Source organism: Manduca sexta, chromosome 27 (assembly GCF_014839805.1).
Source record: "Manduca sexta isolate Smith_Timp_Sample1 chromosome 27, JHU_Msex_v1.0, whole genome shotgun sequence".
In the NCBI taxonomy this organism is placed as follows: domain Eukaryota; kingdom Metazoa; phylum Arthropoda; class Insecta; order Lepidoptera; family Sphingidae; genus Manduca; species Manduca sexta.
In genome coordinates, this window is record NC_051141.1 from 3,620,081 (window position 1) to 3,642,247 (window position 22,167).

Consider the following 22,167-nt stretch of genomic DNA (forward strand, 5'->3'; position numbering starts at 1 on the left):
TTCTTCACGTAAAAACAGCTACTTTTAAATAAAGGCAGTTTAATCACCTTGTACTCTCTGCGTCGTATTCCTCAATATCGAGGGTCGTACCTCCCTTCTCACGAACGAGCTTTCTCCAGCGGTGTAGAGGGCGCTGTAAACTGTACGGTCAAGAGCGGTGCGGATCTAGATTTTGAGTTCTCGCAATATGGAGACATTAGTCCGAAATGCTGTCCAAGGGATACAGAGAATCTTTCTTTAGCACTACATTTCAAAGGCCCCAATGCGTCTACGGTCTGCAGCTCTGAGTGTCTTAATCTCAGCTCTATACGAAAAGATCGAGAAGACTAAGTAGTAAAGTCCGTACCAGCTTGATTTGGGTTTGAATGGAAATGCAGATTTTTACAGAATCGGCCTGCACATATGAGGTTTATTACTAGAACTTGTTACATACGAGGCTGTAACAAGTATTAATAATTTTAATTATTTACGTTTATATCTTTATGATATAAACGTAAGTAATTAATATTATTAGATTTTACTCTAACATTCATATAAAGATTCACTGACTTTCTCTGGATTCCGAAGTATAAGTCGTACGACACTCCTCTATAATAGGTCCCTACTTTTGGGATGTTATCGATTACGTTTAAATAATCTAGCAACACAGCGGTAACCGCTCAACGCAAACGTCAAAGTCAAACTTTCAGATCTTGGCGTGCAGCATTTTGCAGTCGAATATTGGATAATATGGTCGGTGGCAATTTATGAAGTTTCAGTGGCAGCTGGTGGTAAAAAAAATGAAATGAGATTTGGATATGGTTAGAGCCGGCGTATAATTAGTTATGGGTGTTTAATGGTATATAAAAATAAACTACCACGATTTGGTGACAAGGAAAACGAGACGAGCTAACGATACCTAAGTATTTATCGTAACATATAAAATGACATAATTTTCATTCCTGTGTTCTGACCGTGTAGATAAATATTATTACTTTTGCCGTTTATATGATGAGCAACGCAAGTGAACAAAATGGCCGCCAGGCACAACAAACAACGCCACCAACTGACCCGCGCATTAGGAACGTGCCTGCACCGGAGGAAAAGTTCTGTCGCGATTTTATTTGGGGCATTTGTACTAAGGGCTCTCAATGTAAATTTCCGCACATACGAGATTTCGAATCAATGAAAAGTACATTAAAGTTTTGCCGCGATTTTCAAAATAAAGTTGGATGTCGGAGACCTGATTGTACTTTTCTGCATACCACGAGAGAGGAGGAGAAATTGTTTCTCAGCACGGGACAAATACCACGTGTACTCATGGAATGGTACTCGGCAATGTCGACTCCCGTCAATGCCATGGCAGAGGGAATGCCACAGAACATGTTGTACACGGGCGACTACCGGCACCAACCACCACCTCCACCTCCCGCGGGTCCGTCGGTGGCTGCTGCTTTGCCACCGCCGCTGCCATACCCGCCGCTCCCGGCGCTGCTAGCGCCACCACCACCACCGCCGCCACCCACTGAAGCCTCGACACCGATCATGGTGACTGGCCCCAAATACACAAGTAAGAAAAACGCAATCTTATTTAATGTATGATACTTAGCACTTTTTCTCCTTAATATTCGGTACTCACAGAATTAAATAAACAAAAAATTGAATTGAACAAAATATTCATGTCTAAATGAACATATTGTGATTTTTAAAGTGGCAATTAAAAACCAGTCTGTTTTGACCAGGGTAGTATCACTATTTCCCAGAAAACCAATGTGAGAGTCTAGCTGTCAAGCTTACAGTTATATTCTTTAGTGTTAGAATCCCAGAGATCTGAACAACCCTCTTCTGTCCATAATCCTTATGCTTCTTTTCTAATGTCATTTCAAGTTGTGGCCATTTCATGTATCCAAAATTATCCTGATGTTGGGAGAATGTTGCTAACAGAAAACAATATATTATTTAATAATTAAGAGGATTATTGGATGATGTATAATATAAATGGTGTATAATAATGATTTTGTTTGAATTTTTTACAGGCTCTCAAAGTACACCAGTTGTGTTGTGTCCAGTAACCCAGGCACCACCTGTATTGCCACCCAAGTAAGAGAACCCTATGCAAAATTTCTGTATAATGTAGATGATTTTACATTATGTCTGAGGGAAAATTAGTAGCATCTTACCATAATGTATTGCTTATAACCATTCTACAGAGGTCTGTTAAAATTTCTAGTCCTAGTTAAGGGACCTGTTGATTTTTTTCTGCATATATTTAATGAGCCTCCAAAAACCTGCACATATCTAATCAGTAATTCTCATCATTAAGCACAAAAGGCTATTTTGCTATATTTTATTAAATACTTTATTCTACATGTATGAACAGCAAATAGTTAAAATAAGCCCTTCTGTGAGAACATTAATAAAATTGGTTAAGACACAGTGTAGTGAATTATATTTCAAATATTGCAATGTGGAGGAGCAGGTGCATTGTGGGTATATTATTCCGTCTCTTTCATTAGCACGCATCATTATTTCTGATGACGTCACTTGCGCGTATTACCTATTACCAAAATCAAAGGCTTATATTATCAAAGTCATTTAAGGCGATACCTCAAGGTCCATTTTCATACATTTTGTTTCGCCTTTAATCTGGGTAACTAAACAAGTATTGGCAAGTAAAGAATTTAAATTCACGTCTAGTTAGTGATTAGTTCTCGCAGTTGAAAAAAAAATGTAAAAATAATTAATAATCATGGATATTTCTGCCTTTAAAATTTCGTCATATTAAATTTTAAAGGCCGAAATATCCATGATTATTAATTATTTTTACGTTTTTCTTTCAACTGCGAGAACTAATCACTAACTAGACGTGAATTTAAATTCTTTACTTGCCAATACTTGTTTAGTTACCCAGATTAAAGCCGAAACAAAATGTATGAAAATGGACCTTGAGGTATCGCCTTAATGTATTGTTTCAGATAGGAATGTTGTCTCTTTTATTTTTTTATTTCTGTTTATGGTACCATTTAACTGTTATTATAGATCACTGATGTTCTTAAAAACCTATTCAATTAAAAATTATTGGATTTCTCCAATGATTAGAAATTTATTTTAGCTTGTCACTCATGCTACTAACTTGTTTCAGTTTTGATGCTAGCAAGCCGCCACCGCCTCTGCCTCAACATCCAAACAGAGCTCAAAAACGTGCCGCTGAGTCTTGTGAAGGTAATGTACTTTTAATATATTAATACTGCACTCCTTTCTAATACACAGAAAAAAACTAATCATATCAAAGCAAAGCGATCAAAAGTGGACTATGCAAAGAAATACATTACTTCTAAGACTAATAATTATAATTTATAACATTGTTTAAAGAAATAGAGCATAGCGAAACACACAAAAGTGTTTACATGGAACTTTTATTATGATTGGATTTAACGGAATTAATTAAGTACTGTTTTTCAAAATTATTGCTAAAGAAGTTGTGCTCATAATAATAAATTTAATGTCAGTACACTTTGTGTACTAGCAGTGTAAGTGCGAAAACTATAATTTTCAATTAAATATCATATTAATGATTGACAGGATAAATGGATTGCAATAAAAAATCATTTTACTAAATATCAATGCATCAACCTGTCACTGGTTTATTATTGTGAACAATGTCTGATATAAATCCTGATTATTGTTGTGTTTTTATAAATCATAAAGTGCTGAAATTTCCGTGCTATTTTATAGAATTAACATGAAATATTTAAGATTGCGTAGCTTTGTTTGCACAATGCAATATTCAAATCCAAAGTAGCAGCAGTGGATTAAATCAAATGTTATAATATTTTGACCATTAACATTGTGCTAGTTAACTGTTGAACTCTTGTCTCTGCTTTGTTGCAAGTTGATTGATATGAAATGCATGTTCTATTGTGTTGCACGGAAATGGTCAGCGCCCAATATTAATGTGTATTATGTGAGATTTCGACAGTCAATGTGATTTGCTTGGCGATCATCAATATTGTTCCCAGCTGGACCAAGCAAAGCGAGGAAAGCGGACAACTTCAAAGGTATAGATCTCTGCGATAGTTGCGTGCAGCGGAACCTCAGGTTGGGTATACAAACATTGCTCACTATCTTTATGCATGACATTACTTATCTAGCAAAGCGCGTCTAAAGCCTTTTTTTACGTTAAGTTTTTAGCGAATTTTAGACGTTATGAGAAGATAAAAAAACTATTATTTTAATGTTTAGTATAAAAATAATTCAAATACCGCAGTTTTATGTAATTAACAGGCTGAGCGACCTCTATCAATGATAAATTATTATTTTGTAAGGCAAGTTCCCTGATTTAAGTTTTAATGATTATTTTGAAGTGTTGTTACAAACAAGATGTGTTAGATCTTGTACATAGCATAGAATAAACTACAAAACAATATATATACCCCGCAGTGTAATTTAAGTTAGCCGCTGAACACAGCAGCGCGATTAGTGCCAGTGCAGCACATGTAGTATTGTCTCCTGTAATCGTGTGAATCATAAATAATTATAATCAGCAGCGCGATCGTGGTAGTAAATCTCTTGATTTCTGATGAACTATTATATTTATCCAATACTAGCTTTTGCTCTCGGCTCCGCTCGCGTGAAAAGTCATTCCGGGATAAAGGTTCCACTCTATATTTACACGGGAAAAATAATCAATATCGGTTTAGAAGTTCCTGAGATTAATGCGTTAAAAAAAAACAAACTCTTAAGCTTTGTATATTAATACAGATAATATTATGTATCTATCTTCATATTCTGTCCCATTTTTACAGGCAACTAACTTTTTTTATAAATCACGAAATAGAATAATTTTACAACGCGTTTAACGTACTGGTTAGCTAATAATTAAAATATATATGTATGTCTTAAAGCATAAACGTATTACGCTAACGGCAAATCGTTTGGATATATAAGCATTTTATTTAAATCTAGTCTAAATAAAATCCTAAGGTAAAACCGGGTGAGATAACCTTACGGGAGAGATGGTCAAAAAATCACATTTCCACTCATTATATGGAACTAATTTATAGTAAGTACACTTTGTGCAGTGCGTAACAATTAAATCGAAAAATCAACCTAGTTATTTTCATAGCGGCACTAATGTTTTTTATGAACTTTGCGTTAGAGAGTTTGCTGATAGTAGACATGTGAATAAGGCCCTATTATTACAACGTTATTGCATATTTTAGATATTTTCATTGATAGTGGATATTTCAATCATGATATATGTGTATGATGTATTCCGTTCAATAAAAAACTTCTTGAACCGAGTTCTTCCGAGTCAACTATCAGAATATGTCTGTAGCAAATGCGTTACTGTTTTATATTATAAAATTCGGGTCTTAAGAAATAAATATGTAAAGGCATGTATTAACGGCACCGCTAAAACCCTGCCTGAAGACGTTTTTGTAGCAAACTTTAAGTCAAATTTTAAGTCTCGTCCAGTTCATTTTCATGTCACTTGTCAAGTTCATATTTAAAGAAACTAATTTTACAAGTTTGCTCTTTGCGTCGCTAAAATTACGCCAAATACAGAAATATTGATAGAAACAATGCAAAATTATCCTGTTCTGTATGATACGTCACACCTCGATTATAAAAACGTTAGGGACAAAAACGCAAAATGCGATGGTGAATAAAAAACCGTTAAACAAATCAACCATTATTTATTTTTTATCTTCTGAAAGTTATTGCTACCTATGTTGACCATCAACGTTAAGCATTTCAGGCCGCCACTGAAACTGTGGCAGTGTATTGTCGCGGCAGTCAGAGCCACAGCCAGCGGAGTGGCATAATCGTGAAATAACGACCAAACTCCTTAGACAAAAGATAAAAAAAAAAAACTACAACGAGTGTAGTTTTTAAGTGACCAGTTTATGAACTAAACTGATATATACTTAAACATCTGAATTTTTATACTCTTTACAAATAATAAATATTCCGAATGATGCAGAAAAAGGCCATATCTAATCGGAATGGGGTGGCCATATAGCATGAGCATATTATAAAACCTAGTAATGTGAAATTTTAAATATTAATTTATTAGAATTATGCTTAAACAGCTCAGTTCGACCGACGACGCGACGGTTCGTATATTTTCCCTGTTTTCTATTCCTCTGTGGTTGGCATCGTGTATATTGTTACGTCCACGAGCACTCGCCGATAATAGCGCCTACCCAAATGTGAAAAGTTTGGCGATGGAACGTTCTTGAAAGACCTCGATGTTTCCAGAATGTCATGGAAACTCGGTTACGGAACTCAATTCTATTAGAGTTGCTGAACATATTTGATTTTTCGAAGTTCCACGGACATCGATACTACACGCGGCCGGGAATAAAAAGGGCCGCGCGGCCGCTGCAAGTCACTTTTATTTGCGACGCAATCAAAAGTAATAAGGGAACTACGAGCGATAACTAGGAGCGATAGCGAAGCGATCACTGTGAATTGTTTGAGACCTTGTTAGTGAAGTGATTGTAATTATGTGTGTTTGAGTGTTGTGCTGTTTAATTTACGTGTTGCAGTGCTTGTGGTAGTCTTTTAGTAGTAATAAAATCTAATGGGTGTTTTTATTCATGAATCGTAGTTGTCTTATTTTTTTAACCTAAACTCTAGCACGGAACAATATTAATGAAGCTTATTATTATCTAGAAATAAATTTAAAGGGAAATACTTTTTAAACAGTCGATATACAAAATGACTTATGTCGCCGTCTCTCCCGGGCTTCCTTCGACGTCTCTCTCGAGCATATTCGGAAGAGCTGGCCAGAAGTAACTTTAAAAAAATTTAACATCGCGAGGCTTGTTCTTTTATACGTAACCATTTCTTTTTTTTTATTATTTTCTGATAGTTTAATCATCGAAGTTTAATTCAATTTCGATTTTTGTTAATGATAATTTTAATTTAATTGCCTTCCAATAAAAACGGAAAAATCATTTAACATTACATAATATAATACATGGGGCATTTCCACGTGAAGCGGGCACCCAAAAATGTTAGTCTCAGATGTTAGTAATATTTGACTATGGTATATCTGTAAGTGTCCTCAATCCAGGTACAAAATATTTTTAAAGTATAAAGTCTGGTTAACGAGTTAAAGGACTTCGAAGTTTTGACTGGCCGGCTGGTATACGCTACTTTGAACGCCATTATCAAGTTTTTAAAAGTTAAAATAAAATAAATGAAGCAGAGAAATATATGCTCCATTTAATGAGCTATTTTATTGCATGTTTTGATATTTAAAAAAAAAATCAAACTTGAATTTCACAAAGGTGGTTATTTATATATTTTAAAATTTTTCTCATATAAAAGACTACTATTGCAGACATAATCCCTGCCAAGTTTCATAATGGGCTGAGAAGTCGTTTAAGAGCTATACACTGGTTACTAATTTTGGAATCGTTGACTAATTCAAATTAAACATTATCTTCCTATATTTTTCCATATACTTATCTAGCTTGGCTATCAATTTTAATAAGACACAGATTCCAAAATTGGTAATCTATAAATAGGTAATATTATTATTTATGTGCTTTTTAAAGGCAGTTGAATTTTTTGTTATGGTTTTATTTTTTGTATTTGTAAGAAATAGACTGTTTTGATCGTGTCGGTGTGTTGCGCACGCGGTACGGCTACCAAAAGGTGTGATGCTATATATATTTTCTTAAGTAGTAACCAAACCCAACGCAGACAATGCAAATAGTGACAGAAAGGCATAATTCGCAATTTTCCTTAATTGGACGAAATACTTATTCTACTTTTTTTTTTAAGTTTAAAAACAAAGTATTGCTTTGATTTTTTTTTTAAAAAAGCTATGGGACTAACCCGGAAGAATATGCTATCAAATAAAAATATAATTTTGAAAATCGTTTAAATGAATGTGTTCTGAGATAACAAACATAAAAAAATATTCGAACTAAAAACCCCCCTTTTAAGTCGGTTAAAAATGATGGCCACTCTCTGACCCACCCCTAACCTCACTCTGCCTTACCTATAAATGGTAAAATGAATTTGATCAAATAACAAAGAAATCGAAACACGCCACGCGTTTACGGGACGACTCTCCTGAGGTGTGGTAAACCGCTGCGGTGGATTTTTCATTTTTTGGCGCTGAATCGTAGTCGAAACTTGACTAAAATCATAAACCGTTAGTCGTAACCATCGCGTCTCCTAAAGCTTTAATACTAAATTCTTTAAAGGATTATAATTCAAATATGTAATATAACAAGTGGAACAATAATTGAATGATATTGCTGTTGAGACGAACTGACAAGTCGTTACAATTATAATAACTTTAAAATCAATCGGTATTTATGGTCCACCTATTGTTCTGAGGCATTTACGTCGAGGTGTCTATAGGCATTCGTACATGTTCACATGAGAACACGACATATTCCATTTTCATTCCATGGCCTTGCGATTTATGTTTTTGCTTTAATACGGTACAAAGTAAAGTTTTATCGTTTACATATATGAACAATTTGAAAGTCAAAGCAAGCCCTTCGCTTTTGGCATGGGTGCGCGGGTTTATAGTTGCTAATATCGCGCTGTAACATTTAAAGTATTTTTTCATGTCAAATGCGGTTATTGAAATAATTAATTAATACATTTGCGCTGCGGAAGCCGTAACAAATGTTTAGAAGCGAAATAAAATAACCTAAGATGCTTCCGTTAACAATATGACCGTGTATCTATATTCGAAAACACATTAAAAAAAGGTTATGTTCGTAATAAGTAGCAAATCTGCATTTATTTTTTTCTAAACTTATCACATGGGCGATATCCGTGCGGGATGCGATTATTTGTAGTGTGTGTGTGCTCCGTGGCCCTGACGACACAATAATCGAAATAATAATATTTATGCATAGTTATTATATATTACCATCAAAACTTTAACAAAAAATATATATACGTTCATAAATAATAAATGCAACATAAAATATTTTATATACATTCTATTTACTTGTAAATCACAAGTATGTAATAAATAATTGTTTTGCTTTGGAAAAAAACAATTTTAGGGTATAACTTTTCACGGACGTGCTAACAAGGGAAAAGTGTCCGTGGCCGCCCTGCGCTATTTCAGTTTCCACCGTACGTGTCTACATTTTGAAGGACGTACAAGAAATATATAACCGCATTCCGCACGGAACACGTCGAGATTCCAGTTAAATCGAGATGGAGTGGTATAACGATATTTTCCTTTTTTCAGGCTGAAGTTGTATCGACAAGAAATAATAAAACTTCAACATGAGAAAGAACAAAAAACTTTATTACTCGAGCGTAAACTGGAAGATTATGAGAATGATAGACTGCTTTTGAAGTCCATAGTGAATCCAGAGCTGTACCAGATATTGGAGGAGTACGTAGAGGTAATTTCAATGTTGTATACTTTTTGCTTTATGCGAGTGAATATTATGGCCCTGGTTTAAAAAAAATCATGGTTTTTAAAACACATCATGTGAGGAAACTGAAATAATTAATTAACTTATGTACTTTATACTCTACAGTTACCTGATGTGATTTTAAAGGTTATTTTTATGTTCATTTAGGTGGTTTTTAAAATAGATAGCAGGCTAATATTATGTTTTTGAAGTTGCGGAGAATTATAACTCTTAATAATATTTACGCAGTTGTATATTTGGAAATTACAAAGCAAAGAACCCGTAATCCTAGTCGCAATAACCCACAGTGTTTCGCAAGAAATACACTAGGTGGGGAAATCATTTTTAAATTCCAAAAGAAATTATTTACTTCCTTTAATATCAAATTCCATAGATAGTTTATTCCTAAATTTCGCGACTATGAGATACTACCTCGACCGCGTCTTTGACTTAACATCACAGACCCTAAAATAGTGCGGCTAGAAATAAATCGTACTGCAAAAGTGACAATTGTGTAAAACAAAATGTCAGCGATTGATATTTTAAATAGGGGCATTCCATTATCACTGGCGAGTTATTTCACTTCAGAATTTTTGAATAGTAATCATGTCAATAGACCTCATTCATAGTTTTAAACCACGTAAGGTGGTAGTCAAAAATCACTTTACCATATGTCGCAGATTCAGAAATATTAGAAATCTCATATTCGTTGTTTCTTTTTCTGACACACGTTTTACACGAAACAAAGGCGCGTTTTTTTCGTGCCATTTTAGCTTGCCCATGCCCAAAACAGTTGGTGTGCAACATAATTATATGCTTAGAGCATCATAATCCTTTTTGAAATTATCAATATAAATAATTGTACTTAAAGTAAAAATACAAAAACAATTTCAAAGCTGGACTTTTTGTTATTTAATTCGGAAATTAGATGAGTGATTTGTATTTTTAAATGTGCCCCATAATTCTGTACAACTAATGAAATGTTGTTGGTAAACCTATGAAAAATGTAGAAAAAAATCTTTTATTAACAAGCAAATGTTCCCCATGGCAAAACAAAATCAAAAGTATTTTCTTCGACTTTATATAATAGTATAGATTTCATTCACGAACACGCACCCCACCACTTTCCTTTCTGTGTGTGTGAGCAGCACCAGTGCACAGGCACACTGCGATGGATAGTTTCGAATAGTGAGAAAGTTAAATATCCGTAAAATACTGGTAAAAAAAGTACTGGTGAGTATAGAATTTACAATCAAAAGGTTCGTATAATAAGTATCAATTTGAATTATGACGTTTTTGTCTTACGCGGTATTGCACTAACCCCAAAGATAGGAAAATCATGGGAGGGTGATACTACACGGTTGAAGAGATTGCACTACTTCAATTTTATTTTGTGTGAGTTGGGTGTGTTTATTTTATTTTATTATTAAAACAAGATATTGTTACCGTATTGATATTAAGATAGGACAGTATCAAAGGAAATAAAATATTTAGAATAGATAAAATAAATAAGTAAAGGGTGAATTTGTTCATAAGGGAACCCGATGCTTTTGTTTTTGCCACAGTTAACATATCGCACGGGGTACCATATTGGTCAGTTTAAAAGAAAATAAAAACTACAAGCAGATTTCTTGAAGATGCAAAAAACACTCCGTGATTATTAACCTTAAAACAATAGCTAGAGCTGCTAAAATAGCTACTTAATATTTATATTGATACTACATTGCCTTATGGCTTGGATAAAGTGACAGAAAGAGATGCCTACTCATTCATGCATTTGAAATTTTTAAGCTTGTCAAGTAATGTGACAATGTGTATTTCGAAAATATCGATAAATAAAAACGATATTTCAGATACAGCTAGTAAATTACAACAATAACATAGATAATTTTTAAACAAAAACAATAACAAGATTTAGAATATTAACACACTTTTAATGACAAATCTCTTTTAATAGCTTAAGAGTTAATCTAAAAAATAACATAATTGAAATCTCCTGAATCAGTTTCAAATAAAAATAATGTTTCAGGTTTCGATTGGACACAAATTAATATTTCAAAATGAAAATATTTCAAGCTAATTTTAATATGAATATCTTTTTCGGTATCCGACTGCACATTGCAATGCGATGTATCCATACATTTTTTAAAGCATCATCTTTCTAGAAATTGAAATTAAATTTATATTGTTCTCAACATTATCGATAATTACAATTTGTCACATACCTGTGCTAATTGAAATCATTTGTAAATTTTCAATTAATATCCGAAGAAACAGCCCAAACATTTTTTGGAAACTATATTAGATTTAATTTAAACGCATTTTTGAATATATTTGTATTTTATAATTAGGTAAAAATGCAAATTCTGCTGAATACCTGGGGAAACTCAACGACTCATACGTATTTTCTTTCCGGCTTGTTTGTGATTTGCAACATATAACCACACTCGCCATGTTCAACACAAATTCCCAGACAGAATCGACACATTAATTTGAAATATTTTAGTTAATATATCATGAAAATAAATATTTAAAACGAAATAAATGTTTAAGTAGCGATAGCCTAGTTGGCTGTAGAACATACTGCCGAGACGCATGTCCGCAGGTTCAAAACACAATGGCACACACCTCTTGACTTTTCTAAAAAAATATGTGTATTCTTTGTGAATTATGGCTTGCTTTAACGGTAAAGGAAAACATCTTGAGGAAACCTGCATACCTAAGAAGTTCTCTATAGGAATTTGTGTTTGTAGTCTACCAATTCGCACTAGACCAGCTTGGTGGACTAAAGCCTAATCCCTCTCAGTAGTATAAGAAGCCCGTGCCCAACAGTAGGACAGTATATAATACAGGGCTGATATTATTATTATTATTAAATGTTTACCGTCCACAATACGTCAGACACATTAGCAATCTGACCCAAAATTTAACTGATGTGACATTTCAAAAAGATGGCTATTTTAACCAATGTATTCAAATTGACATTTCATCTTAAGACTCAAAATAGGTAAAAACCATGAAGTATTCATTGTTTCACTCGCTCTCGCATAGAAATTGTATTATCCGAGATGAATAAGACCGATGTTTCGTAACTTTTATTTTAGTTTGATATCTATATTTAGTAATTAAACTGAGGTATCGACAATAGCATTTATGTCCAAAGTTTAGCATAAAGATTTGGCTAAATGATCGATATTGTTAAAATATTGATATTCCATGATTTTTACGAAATATCGATTTCTTGAAAATTTTTCTTTTTATATTCGTTGCTAATAATAATAAAATTAGTTACCTCAATAAAAGAGCAATATTGTTTGGCCTTGTCTTTATGATATTATATTGTGACGCAATATATTTTGCTCTTCAAAGGGATCTCAGTGGGTGGCCGGCTGATCAATAATCTCCGTTCCGCTGAAGATACTACTCTTCTTGCCCAGACTGAAGAAGACATGATAAATCTCCTAACCCGCCTAGAAAGAACCTGCCTACAATTTGGTGTTGCTCTAAACAGGGACAAGACTAAAACGATTATAAGTGGAAAGAGTAGATCAAAATAAATCATCTCAACTAAGCATAGTAGCTTGTAAAGTAGTTCAGAACTATATATCTTGATTCCAAAATTTCAAATATAGGAAGTTGTGTGGATGAGTTTCGGCGACGTTGCGTCCACAAAATCTGCCATGTTAATATTTGGAAGGACAGGAAATAAACCAAAAATTTAAAGATTCGACTGGTGAATTGTCTAATCTCTACAATTATTCTTTATGATACTGAAACCTGGTCCTTCAGACAATTAGACCGCAGAAAAATTGACGCATTAGAAGTGTGATGTTAAGACGCCTCGTGCAGTGCCCATATACTATCTTCAACACCAATGTCTATCCTAAATGTGCTTTAAATCAAAATTAGGCTGTCGACGTCCGTCAAACGACGAATTTTAAAATTCTTCACTCACATCTCCAGAAATGACGGGTATGGAAAATCTGGTGGTTCAAAAACGGTAGAAGGAAAAAGAACTAGAGGTGGATCCCATTTGCTGGACTGATGCGATCAAAATAGTTAATAGTTCCGCCAGTTCGAATTGGGTGTACCCTGTAATGGCTGTGTGTGTATTGTTTAATAAATAAATAAATAAAAAATAAAATGGCAACACATCCTCCGTGATACAGAGTGCACGCAGCGCTACTAACCGAAAAAAATGGCATTATCTGAGTTGCCAACATCGCCGGGAAAACTGACGATGCCGACAACTTTCCATGCATCACCATCGCGATAACCACGCTTGCCCTGTAAACAGTGCCCGTCTAAAAGCAATATTTGGCTCTTATTATTTTACCGTATTCTTACCCGATATTCGACATAATATCATAACATTATAATAGTATAGCAGGATATTATAATAATAATGTGTATTTTTTTTATTCTACTGATCGTTGATCGTTGATATAGACATGTAATCATCATATTGCCAATCCCTAGAGGTAATGGCATCTTTAGGCAACAACTTATAAGGGGCATGTGCGATTTTTCCTTCCTTAATAAGCATAAGAAAAAATGCCCATGCTCGAAACTGACAAGTGTTTAAAATTTATTTATCTATGCGTTTATAATGACACAAAACTTTAAATACTATGTGCACTTATTATGTAATAGTTACATTAAATGTGTAAATTTATGTTTTTGGCAATAAGCATAAATGGTGCCTCGTTTCTAGATACTGTAAGCGTACATGTGTTCTAAACTGACCTCAAAATAAACTTAAAAATAATTTATTGTATGAAAACCTTACAAAAAAAAGAATGATTGTTGTTTTATTTGGAAGTACATTCTTCCTTCTCTATTGTGTGTAATTTACAGTATTATATTAAATTAAATTATGCGGGATGGGTTCCCATACATATTTGGGCGCTCTCCATTCTATTCTGTATTTAAAAATCTAATATGCGTTTCTGTATTTAAACATTTTCTTGTAAATTTTCCCTAACACGGGACGTTTTTCATTGATTGTAGGGCCCGTCGTCCGTCAGGTCAGATGATACCATCCTGTTGTCTCTAAGTACGCCGAGTCGAGCGAGACCTAGTACTATCACCATCTCTTCGCCGGAGGTTCTACGGACGGTACTGGAACTCATGCGTACAAGTAAGTAAAGCCCATTTCATATAAGTCACCGTGGGCGTATCAAATTGTAGGGGGGTTTGTAGGGGTGCCTAAGCCCCAGAAAAAAAACAATGACTCCCGTATTCTCTTGATAATTTCGATGCTTTAACGAATTACAGTAGTAGTGGGTTGCCTAAACATCTGGGATTTGGGTGCAATGTATTTCTTGGGTGGGCCGGCTCGCCAGCTTTAATAATGCCAGTGCTGTTCACTGTTCGAGTTGACCCTCACTAACACGAACTTTAATGCGAACGAATACGCATAGTGTGCGAAAATGCGTGGTACAAGCGTGCGGCCAAAACAACAGGGACCTTATTCTCTATGCCACACGTTATTTTTACAGTGCGTAACAAGCTCTTAACGCATCGCGTCACGTCAAATGCAATACAAATTGGCATACAGAATACCATTCCACACAAATTTCACGAAGATAACATGACACGGTCGCGTTACGCGTTTGCAGTTTCATAGAGAATAAGGCCCCAGGTGTGTTTACGTGGCTACACGAAACAGCGTACGTATTTTACCGTACTGCTGTAGTGCTCATTTTTACACATGTATAGTTTCTGATCCCGCACCTATGTGGACTTTTTTTAAACACCTGCATGTGATGTGCTACTGGCAGTACCCACTTAAAAACACAGATGTGGGTCACAGTCATGCCTGTTAAAAAAACCCTTTGAAAACAAAACTGTTTTGTATGGCCGACGAGAACATAATTGTTGTGTTAGGTGTAAGTTAGATGTGCGGAGTAGCACTGGGGTTTAAGTTGGTTATGCGAGCGCGGAATAACACGCCCGACGTCTAGTGGTCTCCATCGGTAGTAATTCCTTGTTGCAACGTCGAAGTGAATGTGTAAATTCATAATAATTATGGATTTCAGCAACCACCACGGCCGGATCGGACAGGCTACAGATGACGGAAGCCCTAGCGAGTGACCATCTTACTATTGAACCAAGGCCGAGTACGTCGTCCGTAAACAGCAGAGTCTTGAACGGGTTGCACTCGCTGTTGAACGTGCAGAGAACGGAGCGTCCTTCCCACGAGGTGGTGGCGCCGAGGTTCCCGTCGGTGCCCAGCGCAGCCCCGAGCGGCTACCAGTGTCCCGCCGCGACGGCGGCTCCCGGTTCTTACGTGCCCTACCAGCCCGCAGTCCCGCCGCCCGCCGTCCGACCGTTCTACGCCCAGCCTTACCCCTCCACCTCAAACGGTAAGTGTGATGTTGCAGAGACGAAAACTTGATCTTGATCTTTAACATTTGTTGGACACGTGTGGTTTTGTTTAAATGGCCGTATTTATTTCAGGTACACCCAACACGAATGCAGCGTTTAATCCGTCTGCGCGCATGGGAGTGCCGCAAACATTCACAAGACCGAATGTGCCTGGTACAGCCACTGCAAATATGAACAATATGCAGAATTTCAATCAATATATGTATGGACAGTTTCCCCCCCAACCACCATACTATCCTCCAGCTCAATAGCGTTTACTACGAGGTATGTACTCCTCACCAAAACTCAGCTCTGCGGAAGAGATTGTTGATTCAATTTTAGGATATGTTTATTAGCGCATTAATTGTCGCTGCGATGCTACGTATTCCACGCTGCCGGCGTGTACATGTAATCCAGTAAAAAATCTATGTAAAGTTTGTTACTGTTTAGAGAACCTACTAACGAAACGAAAACCATTCTGGTATCAAAATAAGGACTGAGGGTTGTGTTTTTGTTAATTTACTTTAGCCGCTGGTTGTACACCCACGGGGTCTCACTACTAAGTAGTGTCTTCGTTTACGGGGAAATAAGTGATTATTACATTAGAATTGAATAGTTATCGCAATGTATTTATTTCTGTGAAAAGCATATTTGTATGGGGAAGTGTTAATACTACTAGTACAAGTTCGTAGGAGAACGACCTTCACCCATTTATTCATTGAATGAAAAGTATTTTTATGAGTCTCTATAATCGCCAGTTTGCTTCTCGGTGCCTCTACGCCAGACGCTTGAGCCCGCCAATCCGGAGAATTTATTACGCCGATTTATGTCCCCTGGGCCTGGAAGCCGATTTGGTGATAAACCTGCCACATAGCCCCTGGCGGCAGGGCCGCCCAAACCCTCGGTATTGGCTCGCAATGGTCAGCTTGTGTCTCCCATGGAACTGGAATCTTCGGCTGAAGACTAGTGAAATGAGCGCCACCCATCACTTCACTCGCTTACCTTGTCTTGGTCCCCACAGCGACAGCACAATTTAATATTTCTATGGTATCTGGCTAGATTCTTCTGCCTAGTATCCGGCCTAGTAAAATCTTGACATGACTACAAAATAATTTAAACTTTCCACGGTCTACCATTATAAATACCAATATAGATTTCCTTCCAACAAAAACATGAATAATTTGATGGATCTTGAATAACCTCTTGTTCATTCATGAAAATTGGCTAGAGATATGGGCGTCTAATGGCTGGGTCCAAATCCTTACTCCAAACAACGACGTCTTTACAGCTATATGTTTATTGCACCGTTTTGATAAGATATGTGATAAATTTATCGTAACTAAAAGTATACCAAAGGTCGCTCAACTAATGTACAGTTATAAATAAATAAATATATATATCTACATTGCATATTAAAAAATAACATGGCTGTGCTAAATTTGAATAAATGAGCCAATTTTTTTACAATATTTCACTCTCATGTTAACAAACCAAACTAAGTAAAGTCGAAATTATAAAGAGCATACTATATTTGTATAGGGTACTAAAAAACATAGTTGTCATCTAGTTAACACCTGGGTGAAGATCGTTCTACGGATCTTCGACTACGCTATTTAAATAATGTTTGTTATTGTTATCGAAGCCAAATAATTATTTTGAACAAAGAATAGAAAACTATAAGTATATTGCCATGCCGCGAAATTAGTACCAAGTAATATAATGAGTTATTATTATTCGAGTATAATAAGATAGATCTCATACGGATTATGTAACCAAGTACCTGATTAAGACTGATTTTTTTGGATCTAAGTAACCGCCTTATTGGTATAGTTTTTAAGTTTCTAATTCTATATACTTTATATCGAAGCGAATGTGTGTGCTATTGCGAATTTGACTTGTGCATAGGCTACATATTTACACAGCTTAATAAATAGGTAGCCTGGTCTGATTTTGTCTGTGAATTGGTTGCCCTATATTTAGCAGTTTAAAAGATATTTAGTGTTTTATTTTTATAAATATAGACTTTATTATAGAACGTCATACTTAAAGCCAATCTTTTAGGTCTACAGTCATGACAGTAGACTAAATATTTTTTAAAATAATTAGAATAATAATCAATTAGAATCTATGATTTATAAATTTTGAAATTAACAAATTCTATGAAAATCCATAATTTCCTTAAACCTATAAAGGAATCTGGAATGAAACTTTTTCTGATGTTTTTTACTTCAAACTATTTCTAAAACTTGATAAATTCATTGAGAAGTATCAAATAACCTTAATTTGTTTAGGGTAGTAGTGGACAACATGCCTATAATTCGTCAAAATGAATTCAAATCGATCAAGATCGAAAATCTAAATTTATTGTTATTGCTTAAAATGTCTCAAGTCACATAGAATATATTTTTAGGAGTCTTGCTATGTATTTAGGGACAAATATTATGTTTACTAAGAGAAATACACAAGCTATAACAACAGATTAATTAATAGTCACAAATAACTACTGCAGCTATAAATTTAAAAACGACTACTAAACAACGAGTGTTATTATATACGTTGTTTAGTAATCGTTTTTAATTTTATAGCAATCCGAATAATAATCTGTGGTCTAACAAAGTTATAGCCTTTGATTCGATTCAAATACTAATAATTGACCATGTTGCCCCACTACTACTCTAAAATTCACCTTTTTGTCACTGGGATGCAGATATGGCACCTATTCAAAATTATTGTTTAATTCATAGACAAAATCAAGGCAAGAATATTTTTGACGGTGTTATTAGCTAATAACGATATTGTAGTATTTTATATCTTGTTAAATTTCTAATCTAAGTGAATTCTCATGTTTTTGTTACAAGTATGGTGAATGGGTATTTTATATAAGACTGACGATTTAGAATACTAATGATCAATATATTATAAGGAAGAGGGAATCGATAAGTGTAATAAGTAATATTTTAATTATATTCCGCTTTGCGAATATCGTATTTTAAAGACTGATGAGAGTTGAAGTCAGCGGGCGAGGACGATAACGTTCAGGAGAAGGTTAAACAATAATTGACAATATGTTTGAAACCACTAGAACGGCCAACACAAAATGTTATAATGTAATCGATTTATTAAAATTTTTGTGTTATTTTGTGAAAATATTGCTATAAATACTAATATTAATAATTTTGGGAATGATGACTGCAATTCCTGACAGTTTGTCATGATTTTTGTAATTAGTGCCCCAGACGTTATAATGCTCGTTCGCTCGATCTTATATTTTCATGGTTAGTATTGTGTTCTGTGAGTTTGGTGTATTCGCCACTCGCATTAGTCATTTAAATAGTGAATAAAAATCATTTATATTTTTTAAAATGTGGATATATGTCAACTGCACCACTATATTTCGCATCCAAGTCTAAATTGTCTATCATCATCATTTTAAACTGAGTAATAATTTAAAGTAAATTAATTATGTATTAATGCAACCAGTTTTCGAAACAGGTAATCATAATTAAGACGAGAATTCTATAGTCCATGCCCTTTAAAAACATAGTGAGTCATAAGTGCAACTGAAAGATCAATGTGTATCTACTGTGGATTGATTTAATTTAAACAACTTATATTAATTCAAAAGTTTAATTATAATATAATGCCTCAGTGATAATCGTTATTTGACGTAGAGAATTGACTTTTCTCTTTGATTCACTTGTGTTTAATTCATCTTGTTTGACATACCCGATAGACATTTTTTACCGGCGATTTTATTCTATAATTATCCTTTTGGTCTCGAAAATTAAATATATTCAGACACACTTCTAATTAAATTACACAAGTAAAAGTAATTGAAAATAATGTAAATCACTATTATTTCTCTAGTATCCAATTTAATCCATACCAGTACTTAAAGAATGCAATTTGAAAATAATTATAAGAAGCACAATATGCACATCTGCCCCAAACTTTTACGCCAAAAGTCGGTAATATGCGACAAAGGTCCTTAAACTTATAATAAACTTATTGTAATTGCAACCTTATTGTTTGCGCTGCATTGCTAGGCAAATGAACCACGACGGCTCACTATTTTTTTACACGTAGATGGACTGTAGGGCTTAAAGAAAAGAGACTTTATATAAGTTAGGTGGTACTAAGATATTGTGATAAGAGCAGACAATGCGCATTCCACACGCTTTATTCAATCGACACGCCCAAACGTGCCAAAAGTCCATGTGATCTGAGGTTGGTATTAGTTATATTACTTCGAGGGCATAGTCGATTTATTTATTAGTAATACTATTGACTATTTTAGTGTATTTCCAATGTACCTGATAGAAATAAGTTGCTGCAGCTGTAATCGATTAGTGTATTTAGTTTGTAATGATCATCCAACACCACATTTTAGGATACAGGGATATGATTATTGCGAAGTAAGTTATTGCCGCCATTTTTGTACCTGATTATGAAATACAATGTTCCTATTGTCGTCACTTAATAAAAATATTTTTCTAACATATCTTTCTATTTCACTATCAATCTAACACTTACCATAACAACCTATGCTGTCTAAGCGAAACATCTGCCAAGCTGCGTGATGCTCAGCTTTCTGCTCGCGAACTTCAGGTACAATAACTGATTGGAATATATTTCGATGATTCAAGACCCGTATAACGTAAGACTATTAAAACTCGTTGGTTTCTAGCGTCCTCCACCCGAGTCGACGTAAACATTGTTTACATGGAACAGAAGTCCTGTTTGAAACACGAATGAGGATGCGAGGGTCGGCTCGGAGACCGCGCACACGACACGCCCATACAATATGTACTAGCGACCGCCAGCGGGCGCCTCAGTGGACGATACCGACCTGCTTTTGTTTAAGTGCTATTCCTAATTATTAGTAAGCTAGCCGAGGTGATAGACTGTTTTAGTAGTAGGACGTTATGTTGTGTTTGGCGAGCGTTATTTGTATGTTTGATTTTTCATTCCTTTTATATTATGTTGTCAGGTGCGTATGAACAATTACCATAGAACATTGTTTTTGACGACATGAATTAAAACATAGTCTATCTTAACATAAATACATCATATTATAATGTATATATTATTTTAAATCGCCTTGTAAATAACTTTGTATGAAATTTTTAAATGTTTTTATCAGTTTACTGAACTTGTTAATTTATTAGTTATTACGTTGCTCGGAAAGTACATACCTGTAATAATACCAGGCGAGGATGAACTATTTATGCGGTGATTTGTGGCAACAACCCGCATAACAATTGCAATTTGCTAGCGTGTAGTCTTCTAACCTAGAATGCGTTGCGCGTAAAGACTGACACGGTGTGAAGAGGAAACAAGATAGAAAGAGATGCATGAAAAATTATCGCATTGTCGATATTTTTTTTTTAATAAAAAAGCGATTATAAAAATAGTGACGCTTCAGGTGACTCGATTATGAATTTTGTAAAAATGTATGCAAATAAATTGCCAAATAGTGTTTAGTCTAGACATGGTAACTTGCGCAGTGCTTTTTGTGTTGTGATGTATATAATAACGTTTCACCTATAAATACTATTTTTCATTAGAAATATATATTGTCAAACTTGTGACACTAATATATTGAAACAAGCTTCTGCAAGACGTTGATTATCCAAGCTAAATATAAGTTTATATTAGACATACCTCTAGAATTAGCGAACGTTTTAGTAGTAAGTTGTAAATATTTTGCGCAATCTAAAACTATGATTTTACCTAAGTTGGTATTGATTAAATTAAAAAGGGTTGTCGGTTTTTAAATAGGTACATATACTTTGTAGAGTATTCAATACAATTAAGTGTAAACAGTTGTAATAGTAATGTTTAGTTTAGTGGACAACAGTGTAAATAGCTTAGGCGTGAAGTTAAAACAACTATATTTTCATATGATCACTCCGGTTTGAAATGGCGCGCACAGATTATCTTGGATCCCTTAGGGCCTGTTTTACAAATTTCAGGTTTAACAGTTATCGTATTAAACAGCTAGTGTAGATAGTATTTATTTTATTACCAATTATTTGGGTGCATATGTTAGAGTGTGCCTTTTGTATTTGGTCGGCTTACCCATTTATGTGACGAGTAGCATTTACTTAAAAGTTATAAAACAGCCCTTTTAGTGTACTGTGTCGCATACGCATGGGGCATTCCACGTGAAGCGGACACGAAAAAAAACACGATGTCTCAGATTTTCGTAATATTTGATTATGTTATACCTGTATATGTCCTCGATCCAGATACAACATATTATTAAAGTATAAAGCCTGGTTAGCGAGTTAAAGGACTTTAAAGTTTTGATTGGCCGGCTGGTATACGCCACTTCAAATTCAATTATCAAGTTTTTAAATGTTACAATAAAATAAATAAAGCAATGAAATAAATACTTCATTTA

General features: G+C 34.6%; 1 protein-coding gene across 2 annotated transcripts; it reads left to right on the forward strand.

Annotated features, from left to right (window-relative positions):
• The first annotated feature begins 645 nt into the window (after positions 1-645).
• On the forward strand, positions 646-22,024 carry LOC115444846 (translation initiation factor IF-2). Of its 2 annotated transcripts, XM_037443966.1 has the most exons (9): positions 646-1,549; positions 2,016-2,079; positions 3,122-3,201; positions 3,999-4,077; positions 9,221-9,380; positions 14,403-14,532; positions 15,434-15,760; positions 15,855-16,046; positions 20,449-22,024. In XM_037443966.1, the coding sequence occupies exons 1-8, from the start codon at positions 988-990 to the stop codon at positions 16,031-16,033; spliced, it is 1,581 nt and encodes a 526-aa protein (XP_037299863.1). In that variant the 5' UTR covers positions 646-987; the 3' UTR covers positions 16,034-16,046; positions 20,449-22,024. The 2 variants fall into 2 exon arrangements, with proteins under 2 accessions (XP_037299863.1, XP_037299862.1); XM_037443965.1 differs by lacking the exon at positions 20,449-22,024 and having other exon boundaries at positions 15,855-20,254.
• The last annotated feature ends 143 nt before the right edge of the window (positions 22,025-22,167 follow it).